The 24,253-nt window shown below is 55.9% G+C and overlaps 3 protein-coding genes and 1 long non-coding RNA gene across 21 annotated transcripts in view; 2 read left to right on the plus strand and 2 right to left on the minus strand.

Moving 5' to 3' along the window:
* The window catches only part of MYBPC2 (myosin binding protein C2), an 83,636-nt gene that overhangs the window by 34,251 nt on the left and 25,132 nt on the right, over positions 1-24,253 (plus strand). For 12 of the 13 annotated variants that reach the window (XR_013410051.1, XR_013410052.1, XR_013410053.1 and 9 more), the window contains 2 exons: positions 1,571-1,757; positions 3,749-3,875. Coding sequence is in view for 8 of the 13 variants with exons in the window: in XM_015124654.3 (XP_014980140.3) it covers positions 1,571-1,757; positions 3,749-3,759 (198 nt within the window). In the remaining 5 variants the exon portion in view is untranslated. Of the gene's footprint in view, positions 1-1,570; positions 1,792-3,748; positions 3,876-24,253 lie in introns of those variants that run through there. The other variant, XM_077980822.1, reaches the window with a different exon arrangement.
* Positions 4,379-11,329, minus strand: GARIN5A (golgi associated RAB2 interactor 5A). Its single transcript, XM_015124655.2, is given in 6 exon segments — positions 4,379-4,580; positions 5,500-5,773; positions 10,262-10,392; positions 10,765-10,865; positions 11,062-11,199; positions 11,202-11,329. Coding segments are annotated over 6 exon segments (822 nt in total). The 5' UTR covers positions 11,320-11,329; the 3' UTR covers positions 4,379-4,520.
* EMC10 (ER membrane protein complex subunit 10) lies at positions 11,407-18,856 on the plus strand. Of its 6 annotated transcripts, none has more exons than XM_077976760.1 (8): positions 11,407-11,589; positions 12,856-12,928; positions 13,884-14,894; positions 15,031-15,190; positions 15,469-15,685; positions 15,811-15,904; positions 16,818-16,904; positions 17,115-18,856. In XM_077976760.1, exons 3-7 carry the CDS (start codon positions 14,718-14,720, stop codon positions 16,902-16,904), a joined length of 735 nt encoding a protein of 244 aa, XP_077832886.1. In that variant the 5' UTR covers positions 11,407-11,589; positions 12,856-12,928; positions 13,884-14,717; the 3' UTR covers positions 17,115-18,856.
* Positions 22,173-23,936, minus strand: LOC106994824 (uncharacterized). Its single transcript, XR_001441518.3, has 2 exons — positions 22,749-23,936; positions 22,173-22,548 (listed from the first exon to the last, which is right to left on the minus strand). It is a non-coding gene; the product is annotated as an uncharacterized LOC106994824 (long non-coding RNA).

Genomic DNA, 24,253 nt, shown 5'->3' on the forward strand with positions numbered 1-24,253 from the left:
ATCTCTGTGTACTTTATTCACTACCTCCACTCGTTCATGTCTCTCATTCCACTCATTTATCCACCTACCAATCCATCCTTTACTCAGTTCATTCCTTCACTCCATTTGCTTATTTACAACACTCTTTCATGCTCTCATTCATTTATTCACTCCATTTATTCTTTCAACAAACATTTTCAGAGGCTTTCAATGACCTGGGTGACTCGAACAAGAAATTTCCTGTATGTTGAGGGAGACCGACATTTGCCTAGAGTCACACAAATAATATAAAATTATAAAGGGCTGGGCCAGACACGGTGGCTCAAGCCTCTAATCCCAGCACTTTGGGAGACCGAGGCGGGCAGATCACCTGAGGTCAGGAGTTTGAGACCAGCTTGGCCAACATGGTGAAACCCCATCTCTAGTTAAAAAAAAAAAAATACAAAAATTAGCCAGGCACGGTGGTGAGTACCTGTAATCCCAGATACTTGGGAGGCTGAGACAGGAGAATTGCTTAAACCCAGGAGGTGGAGGTTGCAGTGAGCCGAGATCGTGCCACTGCACTCCAGCCTGGGAAACAAAGCAAGATTCTGTCTCAAAAAAAAAAAAAAAGGCCAAGTGCAGTGGCTCACACCTGTAATCCCAGCACTTTGAGAGGCCGAGGCGGGTGGATCACCTGAGGTCAGGAGTTCAAGACCAGCTTGACCAACATAGAGAAACCCTGTCTCTACTAAAAATACTAAAAAGTAGCCAGGCATGGTGGCACATGCCTGTAATCCCAGTTACTCAGGAGGCTGAGGCAGGAGAATCACTTGAACCCAGGAGATGGAGGTTGCAGTGAGCTGAGATTGTGCCATTGCACTCCAGCCTGGGCAAAAAGAGTGAAACTCCATCTCAAAAAAATAAATAAAAAAAAAAAAAAAAAAAAAAGGGCTGGCGGGGCACAGTGGCTCACTCCTGGAATCCCAGCACTTTGGGAAGCCGTGGTGGGAGGTTGGCTTGAGGCCAGGAGTTTGAAACCAGCCTGGGCAATATGGTGGAACCCATCTCTATATACAAAATAAATACAATTATAAAGGGAGGCAAGTGTGTGAGAGAAACACAGGCAGAGTGTAAAAATAGGTATTTCCGTTCCAGTCTAGGGGCCACGAAGGGACGTGTGAACTGAGACCTAAAGGATAGGTTAAAAAAAAAAAAAAAAAGGAGGGAAGGGCAGCATGGAAGAGGGAACAGCCAATGCCAGGGTCCTGAGGTGGGTGCCTGTCTGGTCTGTTTGAACGACATCGAGGTAGCCTGTTTGGCTGGAGCAGAGAAGTAATGGGGATCAAAGACTGTGGGACCCTGTGGGCCATGACAGTGAGCTCTTTGTCCTGAGAGCAAAGGGAAGACCGCACCATTACCCTGTGAAGTAGGGACTATCAATCTGCTTTTACAGAATAGGAAACTGAGGGTCAGGGAGAAGTGACTCGCCCCAGGACATCCGGCAAGAGCGTGGCAGAGCCTAGAACCCAGATCTGCTTCCCGAGCTCCATTTTGTCATTGTCCAGGGACCCTCTCTAAGTTGGCCTCCTCTCCCTTGACTCTTTAACAGCCGAAGGTGGTCTGGATGAAGAACAAGATGGAAATCCGTGAAGATCCCAAGTTTCTGATGAACAATTACCAGGGGGTCCTGACGCTGAACATCCGCCGCCCCTCGCCCTTCGACGCTGGGACTTACACCTGCCTGGCCATCAACGAGCTGGGCGAGGCGCTGGCTGAGTGCAAGCTGGAGGTCCGAGGTGAGGGCGTGGCCGTCCCCAACACTGGCTGACCGTGGCTCAGGCCCTGTACCAGCCTGGCCAGAGGCCCTGGGCTGAGCACCGCTGAGATCTGGAGACAGTGAGACCCGCCCTCTGGGAGGAGGACGGGGAAGCTGCTGTCCTGAAGGCAGCACAGGGCATCATTGGAGTTGGGGTGGGGGAGCCCCAGACCCAGCTTGGGCAGGAATCAGATTTTTCCAAAGGAGTTGAAGGACAAGGAAGAGGGAGGCTGAGTGAGAAGGGCTTAGCAAATGTCCCCAAGGCCTCCAGTGAACCGGGGCCCCCGCAGACAGATGGGTTGACAGAGTGAGAGCAAACATGGATAACAGAAGTGACCAGGGGCGGTGGGAGCTCCCAAAAGTGCCTCCCCTCCATAGCCTGTCCCCATGCTCTCACCCACCTGCCCCTGCCTCTCCCTGCCCCATCCCCTCATCTCGGTCCCAGAGCTCCAGCCCCAACAACGAAAGCTACATCCTCTTCCTCCCGGATTCCATTTCCAGCCACCTCCCTGTCTCCAGTCTCTCCAACCTGCCACCCATCTTCACCCCTGGACTGGCCCCAGAGAGCTCTCTCTATCCAGAGCTGCTCTGCCCCAGCCCTGATCCCAGCCCGCTGGGGGCTCCCCACCACCCCAGCGCCCCGCCGCCTGGTGTTCACAGTGGTGTGTCCGCCTCTGGCCCCACCTGCCCCGGTTCTTCCCACATGATGTCCCAGCCACGCTGGGCTGTTGGCCGTTACACTGGTCAGGCTTTCCCACCACAGGGACTTGGGACAGGCTCTTCCCTCTTCCTGGAACACAGTTCCCCGCTCCTCTACCCTGTGCTCCGGCCCGTCAGACACCTGCCAGTCAAGGCTCAGCAAAGAGGCCACTAACGGTGTCCCTCAGAGCAGGATGACATCAATGTGGACTTCCAGAGTCCCTCCCGGATGGTGACTTCTGACCTCTGACTCCCCTGGCTCTGAGGACAGCCCAGCAGACAGGGTGGCTGGGGACCCTTAACAAAGGCTGAGAGAGGACACTTTCTGGCCAAGCACGGTGGCTCTCGCCTGTAATCCCAGCACGTCGGGAGACCAAGGCAGGCGCGTTGCTTGAGCCCGGGAGTTCAACACCAGCCTGGGCAACATGGCGAAACCGGCTCTACTAAAAATACAAAAAAAACAAATTAGCCGGGCGTGGTAGCACATGCCTGTCGTCCCAGCTACCTGGGGGGGCTGAGGCAGGAGGATCACTTGAACCGGGGAGGCCGAGGCTGCAGTGAGCTCAGATCGTGCCATTGCACTCCAGCCTGGTGCAACAGAGTAAGACTCTGTCTCAAAAACCAAACAAGGCCGGGCGCGGTGGCTCACGCCTGTAATCTCGGCACTTTGGGAGACCGAGGCGGGTGGATCACCAGGTCAGGAGATCGAGACCATCCTGGCTAACATGGTGAAACCCCGTCTCTACTAAAAATAAAAAAAATTAGCTGGTCACGGTGGCGGCGCCTGTAGTCCCAGCTACTCGGGAGGCTGAGGCAGGAGAATGGTGTGAACCCGGGAGGCGGAGCTTGCAGTGAGCCGAGATCGCGCCACTGCACTCCAGCCTGGGCGCCTGAGCGAGACTCCGTCTCAAAAGAAAAAAAAAAAAACCCAAAAACACCCCCAATCACTGCTCTTCCAAGCCCACCCAATTTCTGATATTCTGCTCTCTCCCTGATTAACTATTGAATCAGTTCAGAAAAATCCCGGCCTCAGGATTCCAGTGACCGCGTACAGCCAGCAGCTCAGAGCGTCCCCATCTGGGATCCAGAATAGCAGTAGTCAGGCGTGCTGTGACCCTGGGTTGTCCAGCCACAGTGACCTGGGATGGGGCGGGATGGTGACCGTCATCCTGTCCCCCAGCTGGTCATGTGGACACAGCAGCCAAAGGGGCCTGGGGCTCCAGGAGGAGGCGTGCCCGGGCCTGGCTCACCCGCTTTCTGATTTTCCTGCAGTGCCGCAGTGAGACCTATCCCCTACCTGCCGAGACAGTTGGTGGCGGAGTCCTGACCCCAATCCCCAGCCTCCCGGGACTGTGTTCTTTCTGGAGTTTTTGCTGAGAACAAAACAGTGTTGTCTGGACCCTGGAGTGTCTGTCCTTCTTGCCTCTGTAGCTCCGTCTTCCTCCTGCAGGGGGTTGGTGACCCCGGGGTTGGCGATGGGAGCAGCTGCGTCCACACAGGCCGCGGTGAGGTGGCCTCTTGGAAGAGCTACTTTAGTGAGGCAGCCATGTTGTTACTGCAAGCACAGAGCATCCAAGGTGAACGCAAGCCCATGTGGAGGCCGCAAGCCCATGTGGAGGCCGCAAGCCCATGTGGAGGCCGGCCCCAGCGAGCTGCTGGGACGGAGGGAGGGTGCAGGCTGGGGGCGATGACAGTGGCAGCGAGTCAAAGACGCACCCAGGCCACACCCAGAAGGCTGCTCTACTGAGGCAGCTGTGTCAGTGTGGCGGCCTCGAGGCCTCGGCAGTGGCCCAAAGAGCTAGACGTGGTGAAGTGAAGAGGGAGGCAGCTGTGCTGGACGAACTCCCGCGAGGCAGCTGCGCGGACTTGGCGACGACGGCGAAACCGCTCGTGGCCTGCTTGTTGGTTCTTAAGGGGTTGACCTTTATTAACTTTAATATCACATCTGCCTGGCCCTGAGGCAAGGTACTTTGATCTCTGGTCATTCGGTGACCTTGAAGGATGCTGGAAGACTCAGAGTCCCCAGAGTTCAGAGGTCTTGGGGTCAAGTCTGGCTTCCATGCCTTGGGGCTGGGGAGAGCGAGCTCGTTTCAGAGGCCTTGGCCTGCAGTTAGGGAGTGGGGGGTGGGGAGGGACTCTGCACTTACTGGAATAGCAGGGGAAGCCAGGTGTCTCAAGAGTGGGCACAGATTCCAGTGACCCCAGCTTCTAAAACTGGCATCACCCCCTGCTCCACCTTGACCCCCAAGGCCCTACAGAGAACTGGACATTGGGCCTGGCTGACCCCACTCCTTCAGGACACAGGTTGTCCCTCTCTAGACCCCACTCCGGTAGGTCAGGGGGAGAGGGGCTGGGGCTTGGGTGTGGGTGGCTGTGTATGTTCCCAAGTAGGACACGACAGCCTCCTTGGCTAGGGGCACCAAAGCCCTGGAGAGACTGCTGGCTTCTACCCACAGACCCCCATATCCCTGGGTCACCTCCACTTCCAGACCCAGGAGTCCAGGCCCCAGCCCCTCCTCCCTCAGACCCAGGAGTCCATTCCCCGTCCCTCCTCCCTCAGACCCAGAAGTCTGGGCCCCCAGCCCCTCCTCCCTCAGACCCAGGAGTCCAGGCCCAGCCCCTCCTCCCTCAGACTCAGGAGTCCAGACCCCCAGCCCCTCCTCCCTCAGATCCAGGAGTCCAGACCCCCAGCCCCTCCTCCCTCAGACCCAGGAGTCCGGGCCCCCAACCCCCTCCTCCCTCAGACCCAGCAGTCCAGGCCCCAGCCCTCCTCCCTCAGACCCAGCAGTCCAGGCCCAGCCCCTCCTCCCTCAGACCCAGGAGTCCAGGCCCAGCCCTTCCTCCCTCAGACCCAGGAGTCCAGGCCCAGCCCCTCCTCCCTCAGACCCAGCAGTCCAGGCCCCAGCCCTCCTCCCTCAGACCCAGGAGTCCAGGCCCCAGCCCTCTCCTCTCTTAGACCTGGGAGTCCTCAGACGCCTCCCCTCTGCCCTCTGCTGCCCCACCGCACTTCCCCCCCTCCTCACCTCCTTCCACTCCCTCTGGGCCTCCACTTCATCGTCATCGCCCTCCTCATCTTCATCCTCCAGCACTTGGTGCTCCTGCGTGAAGGGCACGGCAGAGGCGGAGAGGAAGCGCAGGCGGTAGAGCAGCCGCACCCACTGGCCGAACTCCCGGTCTCGGGTCTCGAGTGGGGCGCGCAGTCGCAAGTAGAAGGTTCGGCTGGTGTTCAACTTGACCTCGAGCTGACACCGGCTTTCATCGTGGACAAAGAGCTGGACGAACTTCAAGGGGAACAGCCTGGGTGGGAGGAAGCAGCAGACTCAGGTTCTGACCCTGTCGGGTCTTCCTGCACCATCGGGGTCAGGGGTCCCCACCTTGCCACGCCTCCCTCTGCCCCAGGAATCCCTTTCCACTTTCATTGCCTCTTGAATTTGAGTCCATTCCCAACTTTCTTCCAGCCACATGTCTCCTTTTTGTCTCCCGCTAGTCCTCTCCCCTAAACTCCAGATTCAAATGTACAACTGCCTACTTGAAATTTCCATCTGGGGCCAGGCGCGGTGGCTCACACCTGTGATCCCAGCACTTTGGGAGGCCGAGGCGGGTGGATCACCTGAGGTCAGGAGTTCGAGACCAGCCTGGCCAACATGGCGGAACCCCATCTCTACTAAAAATACAAAAAATTAGCTGGGTGTGGTAGTGGGTGCCTATAATCCCAGGTACTCTGGAGGCTAAGGCAGGAGAATTGCTTGAATCTGGGAGGCAGAGGTTGCAGTGAGCCAAGATCGTGCCATTACACTTCAGCCCGGGAAACAGTGCAAGATTCTTTCTCAAAAAAAAAAACCAAAATGTCAGCTGTTATTCTTCTATTTGGGGGACAAAAATCAACCTCCGACTCCCAGGCTCAAGTGATTCTCCTGCCTCGGCCTCCCGACTAGCTCCCGAGTAGCTTGGACTACAGGTGGCCACCATCATGTCTGGTTAATTTTTTGTATTTTTGTAGAGACGGGGTCTCACCATGTCAGCCAGGCTGGTCTCGAACTCCTGGTATCAGGTGATCTGCCCACCTTGGCCTCCCAAAGTGCTGGGATTACAGGTGTGAGCCACCACACCCAGCCTCTACTGCTGTTTTTAAAGAAAGGGTGGATCCATATATATGTGTGTATATATATACGTGTGTATATATGTGTATATATGTATATATGTGCATATGTGTGTATGTGTATATATGTGCATATATGTATATGTGCATATATGTATATATGTATGTGTCTGCATGTATATATGTACATATGTATATATGTATTTGTATATATGTATACATGTGTGTATATATGTATATATGTGTATTATGTATATATGTATATGCATGTATATGTGTGTATATATGTATGTATATGCATGTATATATGTGTATATATGTATATGTATACATGTATATATGCGTTTATATGTATATGTGTGTATATATGTATATGTGTATATATGTATATATATTTCTGTATCTATATGTATATATACCTGTCAGAAACTGCCCCAGAATAGCTCAGGGCTGAAGTTGGTTAGACAGAAGTGAGGGGCTAGGAGATGAGTCCTGAGGCCAAATTTGCAGAGCAAGCTCAATGTTCTCACTTCAGTGGTGTGTTCATTTGGGAAGAGGTTTTAGGGTGCCAAAGGAGCTTATGAGAGGGTCAAAGCCACTCTCAGCATCATCATTGGTGTTCTTCCAACTGCAGGTCATGATTCAGTGAGTGATGAGATCTCTGGTGAAATACAGTTAGCATTTAAAATAAAAGGGGCTGGGCAAGGTGGGTCACACGTATAGTCCCAGCACTTTGGGAAGTTGAAGGAGGAGGATTGCTTGAGCGCAGGGATTCGAGACCAGCTTGGGCAGCACGGTGAGACCCTGTCTCTACAAAAAAAGACAGGGTCAGGCAGCTGAGGTGGGATGATCGCTTGAGCCTGCAGAGCTGTGATCACTCCAGCCTGGATGACAGAGTGAGACACTGTCTCAAAATTAAATATGAATGAATGGACGAATGAATGAATGAATGGATAAATAAATAAAGGCCAGGCACGGTGGTTTATGCCTGTAATTCTAGTGCCTTGGGAGGCTGAGGTGGGAGGATCACTTGAGGCCTGGAGTTCAAGACCAGCCTGGGCAACATAGTGAGATTCCATCTCTACAACACATAAACAAAAATAAAGGCATAGTGTAGAAGAGAAAATATCTCAGTGTCCCGTACTGGCGTCAGAATACTGCTTTGTGAAAGGTTTTTAACTTAGGGGGGATTAATAAATGCTGTAAGTAATCTTGAATACATGCAGGTCAAAATCTGATTTGGCTACCAAATTACAAAAGCAATCTTTTGGACTTCAGAAGTGCAGAGAAAGAACTGTGGACCTTCATGTGTGCATGTGTGAGACAATGAGTTTGTCCTTCCTTCCTTCCTTCCCTCCTTCCTCTATTTCTCCCTCCTTACTTTCTTCCCCTTCTTTTCTCTCTCTTCTTTCTTCCCTTTATTTCTTTCTTTGAGAACGGGTCTCACTTCATTGCCCAGGCTGGAGTGCAGTGGTGTGGTCACAGTTCACTGCAGCCTGGAACTCCCGGGCTCAGGTAATCCTCCTGGCTCAGCCCCAGTAGCTAGGACCACATGTGTGTGCCACCACACCTGGCTAGCTTTGTAATTTTGATTTCTGTAGAGATGGGGGTCTCGCTATGTTGCCCAGGCTGGTCTTGAACTCCAAGCCTGAAGTAATCTTCCCACCTCAGCCTCCCAAAGTGCTGGGATTACAGGTGTGAGTCACTGTGTCTGGCATCTCTCTTTCATGAACTGTGAGATATGGTCAAAAAAGTGAAAGCCAGGCCGGGCGCGGTGGCTCACGCCTGTAATCCCAGCACTTTGGGAGGCCGAGGCGGGCGGATCACAAGGTCAGGAGATGGAGAACATGGTGAAACCCCGTCTCTACTAAAAATAGAAAAAATTAGCCGGGCGCAGGGGCGGGCGCCTGTAGTCCCAGCTACTCTGGAGGCTGAGGCAGGAGAATGGCGTGAACCCGGGAGGCGGAGCTTGCAGTGAGCCGAGATTGTGCCACTGCACTCCAGCCTGGGTGACAGAGCAAGACTCCGTCTCAAAAAAAAAAAAAAAAAAAAAAAAAAAAAGTGAAAGCCGGACAGGCATGGTAGCTCATGCCTGTAATCCCAGCACTTTGGGAGGCCCAGGCAGAAAGATCACCTGAGGTCAGGAATTCGAGACCAGACTGGCCAACATGGCGAAACCCTGTCTCTACTAAAAATACAAAAATTAGCCGGGTGTGGTAGCAGGTGCCTGTAATCCCAGCTACTCGGGAGGCTGAGGCAGGAGAATCGCTTGAACCCAGGAGGCAGAGGTTGCAGTGAGCTGAGGTTGAGACTCTGTCTCAAAACAACAACAACAACAACAACAACAACAACAACAACAAGTGAAAGCTACTGGCAGAATGTTTCTGTACTATGGGCACATAAACATTTCAGTGTTTGTAGCTGGAGTTGGAGCAGGAGCCTTGGGTGAGAGAAGGGAACAGCTTCTGCTGTCTATTTTGTGCTTGTTTTCTCATATGTTAGCATTACTTTTTCTTTTTCTCTTTTCTTTTTTCTTCTCTTTTCTTTTGAGACAGAGTCTCACTCACTGTCATCCAGGATGGAGTGCAGTGGCATGGTCTCGGCTCACTGCAACCTCCACCTCCTGGGTTCAAGCTATTCTCCTGCCTCAACCTCCCGAGTAGCTGGGATTACTGGTGCCTGCCACCACACCTGGCTAATATTTTGTATTTCTGGTAGAGACAGGGTTTCGCTATGTTGGCCAGGCTGGTCTCAAACTCCTGGCCTCAAGTGATCTGCCTGCCTTGGCCTCCCAAAGTGCTGGGATTACAGGTGTGGGCCACCGCACCCAGTCTGCATTACTTTTTCTTTTTTTTTTTTTTTTTTTTTTTTGAGACGTAGTCTCGCTCTGTCACCCAGGCTGGAGTGCAGTGGCCGGATCTCAGGTCACTGCAAGCTCCGCCTCCCGGGTTCACGCCATTCTCCGGCCTCAGCCTCCCGAGTAGCTGGGACTACAGGCGCCCGCCACCTCGCCCGGCTAGTTTTTTGTATTTCTTAATAGAGACGGGGTTTCACCGTGTTAGCCAGGATGGTCTCGATCTCCTGACCTCGTGATCCGCCCGTCTCGGCCTCCCAAAGTGCTGGGATTATAGGTGTGGGCCACCGCACCCAGTCTGCATTACTTTTTCAATGAAAAAATACGACGTAGAAGAGAGTATGGAGTGAGGCACAGGAGGGCTCAAGAACCGTGAGATCCGCAATCGTGACAAGCTTGGCGTTCCAATCCTGGCCCACTCTGGAGCCACAGTGGGACCCTGGGCAAATGGCTCCCAGCTCTCTGAGCCTCAGTTTAGCTCTTTGGAGGATGGGGCTAAGGGACCCCACCATGTGAAGATATGAGGTCAGAGGTGAGATCTCATGCACGGCCCAGGGCGTGCATGAGCAGGCCCTGTGGAAATGGTCATTCTCCTGACCCCTGCTGGGGCATGGCTGAGGACTGTCCCCTTCAGGTCTGTCTAGTCCCTGATTTCTGGCCCCTGAGGGCTGCTCTGTCCTTCTTCTCCCATGTAGATAACAGCTCAGGGAGGGCCGGTAGCACCGCCAGCTCCTGGCCCTGGGGGTGGTCTGGGTGAGGGGAAGTACTGCTAGGGGCTCAGGTGCCTGGAGCTGAGGGAGGAGGGGGTCTCGGCTGAGGTGGGGGCAGTTACCCGAAGAGTTGCAGGTGTCCATTCTCCTTGTCAGGGCCGGCCAGAAGCAATAGGTCTGGGAGCTCCAGGGCTGGACTGGAGGCTGCCACCCCCATGGTGACCTCGTTGGCAACTTCTCCCAACCGAGTCACCTGGGGCCAGGGGTCAGAGGTTAGGGGCAGGATAGATGTGCGGGCAGAACTGGGGAGGGATCAGAAATTAGGAATCTTGGTAGGGGAAAAGGTCATGAACCAGGTGAGTTGAAAATCAGGCTGGGGGCCAGATATCTTGGAATTAAAGGTCAAGAATCATATGGGTGTGAAGTTAGGGAAACTGAGGCAACGGAGTTAGAGGTTCACAAAGAATCTAAAGAACTAGAGGTATGGGGCATCAGTGGTCAGGTAGGAGTTGGGAGTCGGGAATCCCACGTGATGGACGTTATGGGGGAGCAGGGGCTTTCCAAGTCGGGAGGAGGTCGAGGGACAGGCCGAGGCTTGGGATGAGGGGGTTCTGGGGCTCCCTACCTGCACAAAGTTGCTCTCAAAGATGGGGAAGTCCCGCAACTGGTCGAATTCGCCGCTCTGGAGGTAGCGTTGGAGCCGTCTGGGACGGCCCGTGGGAGAGGCTGGAACCAGGAGGCATTTTAGCAGGACGAAGTCTGGGCGTCGATCCCGGGAGGCTGTGTCTGGCTGCCAGCCGGGAGGGCCCGGCACAGCTCCGCGCAGAGGACGGGGTATCAGATGTGCCTGAATTGCCGGCCCCAGCCTTTGCTTGGTTCCCTCACCAGGTCCAACCCCTCCAGGCCTGGCTCCGTCTCTCACCTGCCATCCCACCTGGTTCCACCTTGCCAGCTCCACCCAGGGCCGGCTTAGCGCCGCGATCCCGCCTCATCGCGATGTCCCCCCCCGCCTGGAGCGGAGGAAGGAGCCGAGGGAGAAAATGAGGGGGCTGGGCTAGGGCATTGTGACGTCATGATGCGGATCGGGTTTTATGACGTCACACAGAAGCGGGCTCCCAGTTTGTGATGACGTCCCAGGAGGGGGCGGCTCCTGGAGATCAGGCTAAAGGGGCGGCTCCATCCTGCTGACGTCAGGCCCCAGGAGCGGACGGGCGCCAGTGCGCAGGCGCTGGGGCCCAGCGCAGGCGCACGGGCGTCAGGATGCGGCCTGTTTCTCCCGGCGTGCTGCGCGGCTCCTGGCTCTCAGCCGTCGCTTCGCCGGTGGGAAGGAGCCGAGATGGCGGCAACCAGGGGTGGGGCGACCCGGCTGCTCCTGCTCTTGCTGATGGCGGTAGCAGCGCCCAGTCGAGCCCGGGGCAGCGGCTGCCGGGCCGGGACTGGTGCGCGAGGGGTGAGTGATCTTTAGCTGTGCATAGCGGGCGCGGTCTACGGATGTCGCGGGTCTTGGGTCTTTAGGTGAATTACAGACGAAAGGAGGCTGCGCAGGGCTAAGAGGGAAGAGGTGGGCGATCTCTGGAAAGCCAAGCCTCAGTCACGCACGCGCAGGAGGGGCCTCGCCAGTGCACCGGGTTGCAGCGACTGGGAGGGAAAACAAGAGCACCTGTTGGAAAGGCTCTGGCTCGGGAATATGTATGAGGGGGCGGGGCTGGGGGTGTGGAATCCTGGAGAGTCACGTCGGGGCGGTTAAAATGAAAGAGGAATGGTGAAGCCGGGCGCGGTGGCTCTTCTGTCATCCCAACGCTTAGGGAGGCCGAGGCGGGAGGATTGCTCGAGATCAGGAGTTCAAGACCAGTCTGGGCAACATAGCGAGCCCTGTCTCTACAAAAAATACTAATTAAAAAAATTAGGCCGATCGCGGTGGCTCATGCTTGTAATCCCAGCACTTTGGGAAGCCGAGATGAGCGGACCACTTAAAGTCAGGAGTTCAAGACCAGTCGGCTCAACATGGTGAAACCCCGTCTCTACTAAAAATACAAAAATTAGCTGGGTGTGGTGGCAGGTGCCTGTAATCCCAACTACCCGGGAGGCTGAGGCAGGAGAATCGCTTGAACCCGGGAGGCAGAGGTTGCAGTGAGCTGAGATCACACCACTGCACTCCAGCCTGGGCGACTGAGCGAGACCCTGTCTCAGAAAAAGAAAATAAGGAGTGGGAGGGGGCTCTTGAAGAGGTGGAGAGGAGTTTTACCTCCTGAATATGCACGAATATGCAGGTTTGGAGATTGGAGAAAAGGAAAGCATGAATCTTGAATATGCTTAATAGGGACTGAACTCAGGCTGCATCTTGGCTCTTGGGCTGTCAGGTGATAAGGAGGCCATTTGGATACTAGCATGAAAAAGAAGCCTCGGGAGAGGGAGGGTGTCATTTAATTCATGAGTATTTGTGGTGCAAGGCTTGGAATTGACCTTGGGATAGTTGCTTTGGCAATGAGGTTAGGCATGTTTGTAGGGTCTGGTTTTCTGGGGGTGAGGGAGTCCAGATTATGAATATTCATGAAATGGGTGGTTTCTAGTGAAATAGAGGCAAGCAGCAGTGATTAACCTGAAGATAAGGCTCCTCCTTCAGCCCACCCCAGTCTGTCTGTCCTGGGCTTTGTGGGTGACTGCCATGCTGAGGGCTTGGGTGGTTCTCACCTGGGGCCTTCTGTGTCCTGTGCAGGCTGGGGCGGAAGGCCGAGAGGGTGAGGCCTGCGGCACGGTGGGGCTGCTGCTGGAGCACTCATTTGAGATCGGTGAGTCAGGCAACGTCCTCTCTTAACATTGGTGCCCTGAGAAGTCAAGACTTGGAGTCCGGGTGCCTCCCGTCATATGACATTTACTAACATCCGTTTACTAACAGATTTGCCCCAGGTTGGGGGAAAGGGGGACATGAAAGAAGAGAAACACTGTCTTTAAATGTCCCCTTGCCTGTAAGACAAATCTCAGTTTTTGAAAGGTCAGCACGGCAGTAATAATGTCAGAGCCGACTTTCCCGATCAGTTGCCACGTGCCCAGCATTAGTGGTTGCACGCTTTGCAAGTATTAACTCACATGTCCTCACAGCAGCCATGTGAGGTGGTAGGTATTCGTGTCAGCCTCCTTTTCCAGAAGAGGAAATGGGCTCAGAGTAGGCACCACACAAGGTCTCATCGTGAGTGAGTGGCAGAGCAGGAGCCAGCTTCAAAGCCAAGCTTAAATTGCCATGACGCAGGTGTCCAGGTTCCCAGAGCTGGACGTCAGTGCTGCCCAGAGTGCAGTAATTGAGTCTGAGGCCCTGAACCTGAGGGCACAAACCCTGAAGCTGGTGCCCCTCTGCAGACCCTGGCATCTGCTCAGCGAACAGCTCCCCTGCTTCTGACACAGCCAGGTAGTTGGGAATTCCTGAACTCCACAGCGTCCGTATTTTGCAGTTGGGGAAGCTGAGGCTCAGAGAGGTTATATGGCTGTCCCTGGGTCACCTGGTGAGGCAGAGGCAGGATTTGGGAGCTGTGAGGTTCATGCATCTGCTATGGGTTGCCTCGTGAGGTAGAACATGGTGGAGGTGTCCCCACTTTGTAGATAGGAAAATGGGGGCCAAGATGGGGAGGGAACCTGGTCACTCGGGTGGAGGCAGGCCAAAATTTGAAGCTGGACCTCCTGGCCCCTGCCTGGGTTGAAGGATGGGCGGGGGGGTGGTAGGGGGCGTCTCTGAGCCTGAGCTCCTCACAGATGACAGTGCCAACTTCCGGAAGCGGGGCTCGCTGCTTTGGAACCAGCAGGATGGCACCTTGTCCCTGTCACAGCGGCAGCTCAGCGAGGAGGAGCGGGGCCGACTCCGGGTGAGATGGGGCACTCAGGGCTGGGTGTGGATGGGGATGGAGGGTATCTAGCTGTCTCTTCAGCCACCCCCTGCTGGTCCCCCGCAGCCTTCCCTCCAGGCCCAGGTGGGCTTCCAGCACCTCCTGCCACTCTCAGCCTCTGTCCTGGATGACTGCCCCTGGTGGAACGGTTCATCTTGGCGTTCCAGGCACAATGTCCTGCCTCATGGCCTCTGCCCACACTGCTCCCTCTGCCTGCAGAGCCCCTTCCCCCGCAGGTTTCACACAATCGGCTCCTCTCCTCTTCCACATTCAGCTGAGCTGTTTCATGACTACTTAGACGAGATTTGCTTGTGAGGAGAGAGAGATCCTTAAAATAGCCGTGGTTAGACAGGAGCTCACTTCTGTCGCCCTGTGTTGTGACAGCCTCAGGGCCCGGCTCAATCCTCCGTAGGTGTCATGCAGAGAGGCCCCAGGGCTCCAGGCAGCAGGGTAGAGCGGGAGAAAGGGGCAGAAGGAGCAGCAGCATTTAGAGAAAGCTTGCAAAAGCTGGCACAGCCCACATCCCCCCATCGGCCAGATGTAGCTGTGAGGGAGGCTGGGAGTGCAGGCTTCATTGTGGTGGCCACGCGGCGAGGTCTGCCTTAGCAGCCTTCCTGCTTGGTGCCCACATGATTCTCTTGTCACAGCTGCCCCCAAACAGAATTTATTGTGCGTGTAACTGGTGCATCCAGGCGTGGGGTGGATGTCAGGTGCGGCTGGATCCAGGCACAGGGAAGGCGTCCTCAGGACCCACTCCGTCGTTGGGCTGGGCTCTGCGCTCCTTGTGATGGCTTCTCCCCTAGGTGGGGCAGTCCCAGCTGCTCCTGGCCTCACCCACCAGCCGGGCCACCCCAGCAGGAAGAGTCCTGGGCAGACTCAGGTCGGCCAGCCTGGGGAGTGTGGGCTGTGAGGCGGGTGGGGCTGGAGAGGGGCCTTTGCGGAGGCCTGGTGGGCATCACAGCCTGTCCAGGGCTGGCGCCAGCCTTCTGACCAGCACCCTCTTCTCCCGTCCCCAGGATGTGGCAGCGCTGAACGGCCTGTACCGGGTCCGGGTCCCGAGGCGACCTGGGGCCCTGGATGGCCTGGAAGCTAGTGGCTACGTCTCCTCCTTTGTCCCTGCGGTGAGTTGGTGTCGAGGACAAGCCCCCTTCTCCCTCGTCCTTACCCTCTACCCTGGTCCTGCTTCCACCATTCGAACCCCTGTGTTTCTGGAGCCCGCAGAGGCCTGGGAGACTCAGACCTGGCCTTGCCCTCCAAGGCCTCCTGGTCTGGAGGGGTTGGTCCAGGTAGCGGGTGCTTTTGTGGGGACAGCATTGTGAGGACTCCAGGGTGGGGGCGGTTGAGCTTGGGCTTGTGCCTGAGGGTGACAGGGAGCCATGGGAAGGTTTTGAAAGATGCTCTGGGGATCCTGTGGTGGGGGGCAGGGGGAGGTTAGGGTGGAGCCCAGGCAGCAGGCTCCCCACCTCTGCTGACCCCACTCCCCCGACAGTGCTCCCTGGTGGAGTCCCACCTCTCGGACCAGCTGACCCTGCATGTGGACGTGGCTGGCAACGTGGTGGGCGTGTCGGTGGTGACGCACCCCGGGGGCTGCCGGGGCCATGAGGTGGAAGATGTGGACCTGGAGCTGTTCAACACCTCGGTGCAGCTGCAGCCGCCTGCCACAGCCCCGGGGTGAGCCCGCTTCTACAGCCTTTGTGGCGCCCTTGCCACCTGCCCCGGCCCTTCCTGGCGGCCTCAGGGTCTCCGTGTCCCTGGACTCCAGGCCTCACCCTTCTCCTTCTCTCCCCTCGCCCCAGCCCTGAGACGGCGGCCTTCATCGAGCGCCTGGAGATGGAACAGGCCCAGAAGGCCAAGAACCCCCAGGAGCAGAAGTCCTTCTTCGCCAAATACGTGAGTGGGGCTCCCCCGCCTCCCCTGTTCCCTTCCTGACGGTCCTGGCGCCTGGCTAGGCCCTCTCTGCTCCCACTCAGACTCCCCTGTGGTGCTCGGGCCTGCCCTCATCCTCCCGGCCTCCTGTGTGGGGGCCCCTCACTCTCCAGGCCTCCTGTGTGTCCTGGTACCTGGGCTGAGGCTTGTTTGCAGGAAGAGGGTACGGAGGTGTGGTCAGGGGAGGTCGGGCCAGCTCTAGGGCGCAGGGTCCTGGGGAAGGTCTCGGCATGAGCTAGGCTGGAGCCATGAGGCTGGAGACGAAGGGAACAGTGGAGGTTTCAAAGCAACCAGGGAGGCTTAGAAAGGAGGGGTGAGCAGATTCTCCAGGGGGATGTACAGGAAGGAGAGAGGAGTGGGTCCGGGAGGGATGTAGCCCAGGGAGGGGCATTGGGGGGCAGCGGGGCGTCCCGGAGGCCTCCTGGAGCTGAGGAGGGAGGGGCCTGTGCTGCCAGCAGCAGGTCTGGGTCCAGGGGGCTTGGAGGCTGAGGCATGGGGTGGGGAGGCTGGGAACAGCCAGAGGAGGTGGCTTCCTCCCAGGCCTCTGGTCCCTCGAGTATGGAGACTGGTGTTAGTTGGGGCATAGGACCCCAGGCAGGACAAGGCCCGCGAGGAGGCCGATGTGGCCCGAGGGAGGCTAGGAGGATGCTGAGGCTGGGATGGCTGAGCCCTGCCGTGCTGAGCGCCCTACCCGAGGGCCTCACCCGCTCTGCCCGGATAGTCCAACAGCTGCGCTGCAGGAAACTGAGGCCCAGAGGCTGAGCCCTTGCCTGCCGGGCCCTGCCCTGCTGCCCACTCGAGCGCCCTCCCACTCCCCGCTGGCCCTAGGGCCCCACGGCTACCCGCTGGCCCTGACCTGCGCTCCCTCCCTCCCCAGTGGCACATCATCCTGGGGGGGGCCGTGTTGCTCACAGCCCTGCGTCCTGCTGCGCCAGGGCCCGCGCCACCGCCGCAAGAGGCCTGAGTGAGGACCGAGACCCCTGCCCCTCCCTCTGCCCCACTGGCCCTCCCTGACCTGTAGTGACGTAGGGGACCTGGGCGCCCTCCCCTTACGCGGCCTCCCTTCATGCCGGGCCCCACCTTCCCTACCCTGGGCGGGCAATGCCCACACTCACCTCCTTCCCCTCTCTCTCTCTTTCTGTGTCTGTCTGTCCATCCTTCCGTCCGGCTGCAGTGGATGTACATCATTCCCGTCGTCCTGTTCCTCATGATGTCAGGAGCGCCGGACACTGGGGGCCAGGGTGGGGGTGGGGGTGGGGGCGGTGGTGGGGGTAGTGGCCGGTGAGGGCCCAGGCTGGTCAGCCTCCCGTCCTGCACACCCAGGAGCCTCCCTTTCTGCTGGAGTCCCCTGTGTCCTCAGCCATCCCAAGAAGGGTTTACTGGTCCCTCCTTTCCCCCCATCTCACGAGTCCCCTTGTCCTCTGCCTTCTTGCTGGCAGCCGAGCGGCTGGATTGGGGCCTTTGGCACGGGAGCTGGTGTCTCCTGCACCCGCCTCCCCATGGCCCCATGCAGCCCTAGGGGCTTCCCCCCCTGCCCATGGAATAGAGCCCGAGATCCCGGCCACTGTGCCAGCTCTGACCTCACATCCCCCCACCCCGAGCCCGTGCAGTCTGGGAACATGCCACCTTCTCTCCCGCCTCTGTGCCTTTGTTCCAGGGGGTCTCCCCTCCTGTCCCTGGCTGGGTTAGGTGGTCCTGTCCAGGCTTCTGCAGCGCCCCCCTCACTTTGACACTGGACTAGGATGCAGCCTCCCTTCTGTGTCCCCTTGAGGGTACCCTTGGTCCCCTCATCAGGGGCAGAGGCATGAAAGAGCCAGGGCTGGATGGCCAGGGACTTCTGGGCTTGACTCCTAGTGCGGTCCCTGCGGTCGTGGTTTGACATTTGTCTGCCTGGTGCAGACAAGAAATCCTTGCCTTTAGGGTGACAGGCCCTCCACAGGCCTCCAGACTTGAAGGAAAAGATTTAAGATTAAAAAAAAAAACCCAACAGTTAGTGAAGTCAAAGGCCAGACACTGTAAATAGAACCCCCCCCACCGCCCCCCGCCGCCCAGCATCCTGCCTGGACTGCGGTGCTACGAGGGGCTGTGGCTGTGCGCTGCCCTCTCTGTAAGTCTATTTAAAAACATCGACGATACATTGAAATGTGTGAACGTTTTGAAAAGCTACAGCTTCCAGCAGCCAAAAGCAACTGTTGTTTTGGCAAGACGGTCCTGATGGCAAGACAGTCAAGACAGCCTTGACTGAAATTCACTGCTCACTTGATACCTAATTCAGAAACCCAAGGAATGGCTGTCCCCGTCGTCATGGCTGTGTGAAGCTCAGCTGTGCCGTGTGGCAGTTTATGAAACTGGCCACCAAATCAACACTCAGCTGGCCTCCTGCATTGAGTGGTTATAAATAGCACCCAGTGAATGCTCTCACCCAGTCTCTCCTGGTTGTGGTTTGAATGATCTCGGGACGCACGACTAAAATGGAATTACGATGGCAGATGGGAAACGCGCTTATGAACAAGTGATGGGTTCACATGAGTCGACTGTCAAGACCAGGAGGTGGTGCATGGTGGGACGTTGCCTTCCCTTTCATCACATCTTTTTGATTTTGAGACAAGGTCTTGCTCTGTCACCCAAGCTGGAGTGCAGTGGTGATACCTTGTCTCACTGTGATCACCTCCTAGCTCAGCGATTCTCCCACCTCAGCCTCCTGAGTAGCTGGGATTAGAGGCGTGCACCACCACACTCAGCTAGTTTTTGTATTTTTTGTAGAGACGGAGTTTCACCATGTTGCCTAGGCTAGTCTTGAACTGCTGTACTCAAGTGATCCACCTGCCTCGGCCTCCCAAAGTGCTGGGATTACAGGCATGAGCCACTGCGCCTGGCCTATTTTTGGTAGCTTTAATAAAGAAGATAGTCTTAGCATTGCTGACTTCTGTTTCTTCCTCCACCTGCAGGAGATAGCTTATGCTTTTTCTGTCTTCATTCCCTGTGAATCCTGCTTTACTCTTCCTACATGATTCCTGAAGTATTTACTAATGCTTTTTTGTTTTGTTTTTTTGAGACAGAGTCTCGCTCTGTCACCCAGGCTAGAGTGCAATGGCATGATCTCAACTCACTGCAACCTCCGCCTCCTGGGTTTAAGTGATTCTCCTGCCTCAGCCTCCCAAGTAGCTGGGATTGCAGGTGCCCGCCAACACACCTGGCTAATTTTTGTATTTTTAGTAGAGACAGGTTTCACCATGTTGGCCAGGCTGGTGTTGAACTCCTGACCTCAGGTGATCTACCGCCTCAGCCTCCCAAAGTGCTGGGATTACAGGCATGAGCCCCTGTGCCAGGCCTACTGATACTTTTTGGGAAGTATTCACAACTCAGAGTCCTGGTCGCTGTGTCTGATCTGCAGATGCCTTCTAGCCCGGCACTGGTGGGCCGTCTTCTTTTTCCTGGGTTGAGCATTGGGATCTTTATAAGCCTAATTACATCCTTTCCCTGTAAGACTCAGTTGCTTTCAGGCTGGCGGAGTTATTCTGTGGGGTATTCCGGGAAATGCCTGAGTTCCTTCAGACTCCCCTAGGGTTCTTTTCTTTGAGGTCTGCCTGTCCCTGGGGAGCCCACTCACTATTTTATTTTACTGACCGGGGTATCCAGGGATGAAGTATGAAACTCAAAAGATAGAGTAGGTTGGCCGGGCATGGTGACTCGTGCCTGTAGTCCCAGCTGTTTGGGAGGTGGAGACAGGAGGATCGCTTGAGCCCAGGAGTTCCATGCTTCCCTGAACTGCGATTGAGCTACGGCACTCCCGGCGGGGTGCCAGAGGGAGAACCTGTCTCCAGAACAGACAAAAGATGCAGTGGGATCCACGCTGAGGAACTGTATGCTCACTCCGGGCTCAGGCACCCACCCCTCCCTGGAGACAGCCTGGGTTTTCTGTCCCCTGGTATTCCGCAGATACTCTCCGCAGAAACAAACAGATGCACATTTAGACGGTTTTGCAAATGTTGCTCTTTTCCCCCACCTCCTTTTGACATAGCTGGGGCAGTTTCCATCTCTGGTATAAGGTACCATCTTATTCCATCTCTGGTGTAAGAGCGTGTTGTGTTGGTCCCCCGCTGCTGGATTTGAGTTGTTCTAAGCAGCACTGCAGGAATCCCCCTGTTCTGCTGCATCATTCTGCACACGTGTGTGTGTGTGGAAGCCATGGCCCGGTGGGGCCCCGCCTTGCTGGGGGACAGGGATGTGTGTGTGTGTGTAAGCCATGGCCCAGTGGGGCCCCGCCTTGCTGGGGGACCGGGATGTGTGTGTGTGGAAGCCATGGCCCGGTGGGGTCCCGCCTTGCTGGGGGACAGAGATGTGTGTGTGTGATGGTGGTGCATGCTGCCCCCTTACTACTCCAGGTGTCTGCCCCACCCCTCCACCCTGGAGGTGCCAGACAGCCCCTCAGTGATTCCTCAGCTGATCTCCAGCTCACATCCCACCCTTGATCTCCAGACTCATGGCCCCATCTGCCTCCTGGGCCTCCTTCCCCAGGATGTGCCTCAGGGGCCACTAAAGGAGCCATTGCCTCTCACCTGCCCGGATCGGGTGCTTCTCCAGGGATCTTTGTTCTAGTGAGTGGTGCCACCACCTGCCTAAACTCATGGACCAGAGCACTGCCCTGTCCCAATCACACTCCCCTGTGCACCACCATACCTACCCCTAAAGTTCTTCTTGGCCTCATCTCTTCACTTCTGTCTCCATGGCCTTGGCCCCAGCTCAAGCCTCGTCCTCTGCCACCTGGACCATCAGCCCAGCCTCCTCTTTGGCCTCCCAGCACCCAGCATCTCCCCTCAGTCCATCCCCCTAATGGAGGGCTTCCTGACACTAGAGCTGACCTCACTACTCCCCTGCTCACAACCCTCCCCGTGGCCCCTCACCTGTCCCAGGATAAAGTCCCAACCCATCATTCTGTGTCTCCTCCTCTCTGTCTCCACTGTCCTGACCCTAACTCAGCCCTCATTCTCTGCCTCCTGGACCCTCACCGTAGCCTTGTGACTTCTGGTCTAAGATGTGAGAGCACCTGGCAAGGTAAATGCTCCAGGAGGGTTGCTGCCTCACATTTCCTGCCACCACAAAATGTTATCAGCTCCCTGGCATTGAGGAAGCTTCCCTGTTCCCAGCCTAGGGTTTCATGTGGGCATTTAGGCGCTCCCAGTATATTGTTGCATGGCAAGCAATCCTAAAATATACAAGACTACATTTGGTATGTTGTAAAATTCTTTACTAACCCCAAATTGTCTACTGAAAACTATGGGCTCTTTTTTTTTTGGGGGGGTGGGGGGGCGGGTGTGTTTGTGGGATGGAGTTTCACTTGTCACCCAGGCTGGAGTGCAGTGGCTCGATTTTTGCTCACTGCAACCTCCACCTCCCAGGTTCAAGCATTTCTCTTACCTCAGCCTCCTGAGTAGCTGGGATTACAGCTGCGTGCCACCACACCCAGCTAATTTTTGTATATTTAGTGGAGACAGGGTTTCACTATGTTGGCCCGGCTGGTCTTGAACTCCTGACCTGAAGCGATCCACCTGCCTCGGTCTCCTAAAGTGCTAGGATTACAGGTGTGAGCCACTGCCCCTGGCCTCTGTAGGCTTCTTTAACCCATCAGAGAGACTCCCTGGTAAGGATCAGGGACTAACTACTGGTGCCTCTTCAGCTGTCTGTCCATCCTCCTTTGCTTGTACCCACCTTCCAGTCAGCAAGGCACAATAATGTTGTTACAAAGGAAACAAACTCAATTTGGCCCATTTCCTGGTGATGCAATCTCCCAAACAGGTTTGTGTGAACCAAATTCCATTTTCGTTTGTTTCCCATGTGCAGTCCCAGTTGCATTTCCATGGGAGCCAATCCACCCACCCGTAGAATGACTTGAAAATGTGTGAAGTACCAGGTGCGGTGGCTCATGCCTGTAATCCCAGCACTTTGGGAGGCCAAGGTGGGTGGATCACGAGGTCAGGAGATCAAGACCATCCTGGCTAACACGGTGAAACCTCGTCTCTACTAAAAAATAGAAAAAATTAGCCGGGCGTGGTGGCGGGCACCTGTAGTCCCAGTTACTCAGGAAGCTGAGGCAGGAGAATGGCGGGAACCCAGGAGGCAGAGCTTGCAGTGAGCCGAGATCACGCCACCGCACTCCAGCCTGGGCAACAAAGCTAGACTCCATCAAAAAAAAAAAAAAAAATGTGAAGTTCAGAAGTTTCATGCCAAGAAGTTTGCTGAGCATGATGTTTATATATTGATTAGGAGTAAAAATGTTCTTTTTTACAAAATGTTACAACTTCTCCCTGTCCCCTCCTTCCACCCAGTATCCCCTGTTCCTCCCCCAGGCATTGAGGTCACTGTTCCTTTTTGTTGGGATCATTCTCGGTGTCTCATACAACTGGTTGCAGCTCCATTCTTTGCCAGGAGGTGGTGATAGAGGATTCCACGCGCTCAGAATGCCTCAGGCCGGCCCCTGTGGCTTCTCTCCATGGAGGGAAGTGTCCTGCAGGGGGCGCTGTTGGTCCTTCAGGCAAGGTCGGGTTCCCTTGAAGTCTGTCCTAGCAGTTGCTGGTCTTCAGAAACACCGGGCACCGATGTTCTCATCTCTGAAATGGAATTCAGGTGAGGTCCCACCAGTGCTGAGGTGCTTCATGTTGTCAGAGGAAGAGTTGGGGAAGGAGTGGAATGTAGCAGAAATGCGTCATCTGCTCACTGAGCTCAGATAGGAGGCCAGGGATCAGCAGATTCAGGAGCCCATTCCTGGTTAACCCCAGGGGCCCCACCCAGTCCTGGCCCTGCTCCTTACGTGCTGTGTGTCTTTAGGCAAGTTGCTTCCTGTCTGTGAGCCTCTTCTTTGTTTCCGTCTTCCTGGGCCTAGGGCAAACCCGATTCCTCCAGGCAGTGTCCAGAGTTCCAGATAGAAAAGAAAGAGAGAATGGGTGTCAGAAAGGTGGTCCACTCCTGGGCCTCAGGCTTGGGGGCCCTGCTCAGGGCTAGCCTGTTTGGGCATCGGTGTGGGCTCCTGCCTTCTGGTCGGGACCTGGAAACCTGGGAGCAGGCAAGGCAGGAATGGGAAAGGGAGGCAAAGGCCCAGCAGGCAGGGATGCAGGGGCCAGCCGGAGACGGAGGAGATGGGGCTCCCCGGAGGGAGGCCAGTTTGAGTGAGAGCTTGGAGGAGAGAGAGGGAGAGAGAGCCAGGAGAGGAGATTGGTCCAGAGAGGAGGGAAAGGAAAGGACAGGGCAGAGACAGAGAAAACAGAGAGGGAAGGAAGAGAGACCCAAGGGGGAGAGACAGGGAAGGAAGAGGAAAGTGAGAAGAGGAAGAGGCAGATTCAGAGAAGAGAGGAGAGAAAAGAGGTGGAAATGAAACAGGAGAAAGGGGGAGGAAAGGAGGGAGAACAGAGTGCAGGAAAAAGCAGGAGGAAAGAGCCGGGCGCTGTGGCTCACGCCTGTAATCCCAGCACTTTGAGAGGCTGAGGTGGGTGGATCATGAGGTAAGGAGACCGAGACCATCCTGGCTAACATGGGGAAACCCTGTCTCTACTAAAAATACAAAAAAAAAAAAAAAAAAAAAAAAAAGCCAGGTGAGGTGGCGGGCGCCTGTAGTCTCAGCTACTCGGGAGGCTGAGGCAGGAGAATGGTGTGAACCCGGGAGGTGGAGCTCGCATTAAGCTGAGATCGCGCCACTGCCCTCCTCTAGCCTGGGCGACAAGAGCGAGACTCCGTCTCAAAAAAAAAAAAAAAAAAAAAGGAAAGAAAGGATGGCCAGAGCAGGAGGGGAGAGAGGAGGAGGGAGAAAGAAGGAAACAGAGTGAGGGGTCAGAAGTGGAAAGAGAGGAAGAAACGGGAAAGAAAGATGGTGCGAGAAAAGGGACAGGAAGGAAGAGAAGTAGAGGGTGGGTGTCATGGCTGGTGAGCTGGGAGAAGAGGGAGGCAGAGAAACGGGTGAAGGAGGGAGCAGCCTAGGAGAAGGGGGTGAGGGAGTGGGGGCCGACTGCCCAGGGAGAGGGAGGGATGGAGGAGTGGGGAGCTCCAGCCAGAGAAGGGGAAAGAGAGAAAGGAGAGAGCCAGGAACGAGGAAGGAAAAGAGCTAGGAGGAGACCATGAGATAGAAAAGGGCGCAGAGAGAGGAGAGTGGCAGGGAGGAGAGAAAGGGGATGGAGAGAGGAGGAGGGAGGAGCACAGAGGGAGAGGAGAGAAAACGCCAGAGAATCTGCTAGAAGGAAGAGAGGAGAGAGAAGAGCGGGGAAGAGGGGACAGCGGAAGTGAGAAAAAGGAGGGTGGCAGCAGAGAGGACAGCGAGAAAAAGAG

This window comes from Macaca mulatta, chromosome 19, assembly GCF_049350105.2.
Source record: "Macaca mulatta isolate MMU2019108-1 chromosome 19, T2T-MMU8v2.0, whole genome shotgun sequence".
NCBI lineage: Eukaryota > Metazoa > Chordata > Mammalia > Primates > Cercopithecidae > Macaca > Macaca mulatta.

Coding starts and splice junctions, on each gene's coding strand:
- EMC10 (XM_077976758.1), top strand. CDS start 11,476: ATGGCGGCAACCAGGGGTGGGGCGACCCGGCTGCTCCTGCTCTTGCTG. Junction 11,590..12,855: donor CCGGGACTGGTGCGCGAGGG/GTGAGTGATCTT, acceptor TGTCCTGTGCAG/GCTGGGGCGGAAGGCCGAGA. Junction 15,905..17,114: donor AGTCCTTCTTCGCCAAATAC/GTGAGTGGGGCT, acceptor GTCCGGCTGCAG/TGGATGTACATCATTCCCGT.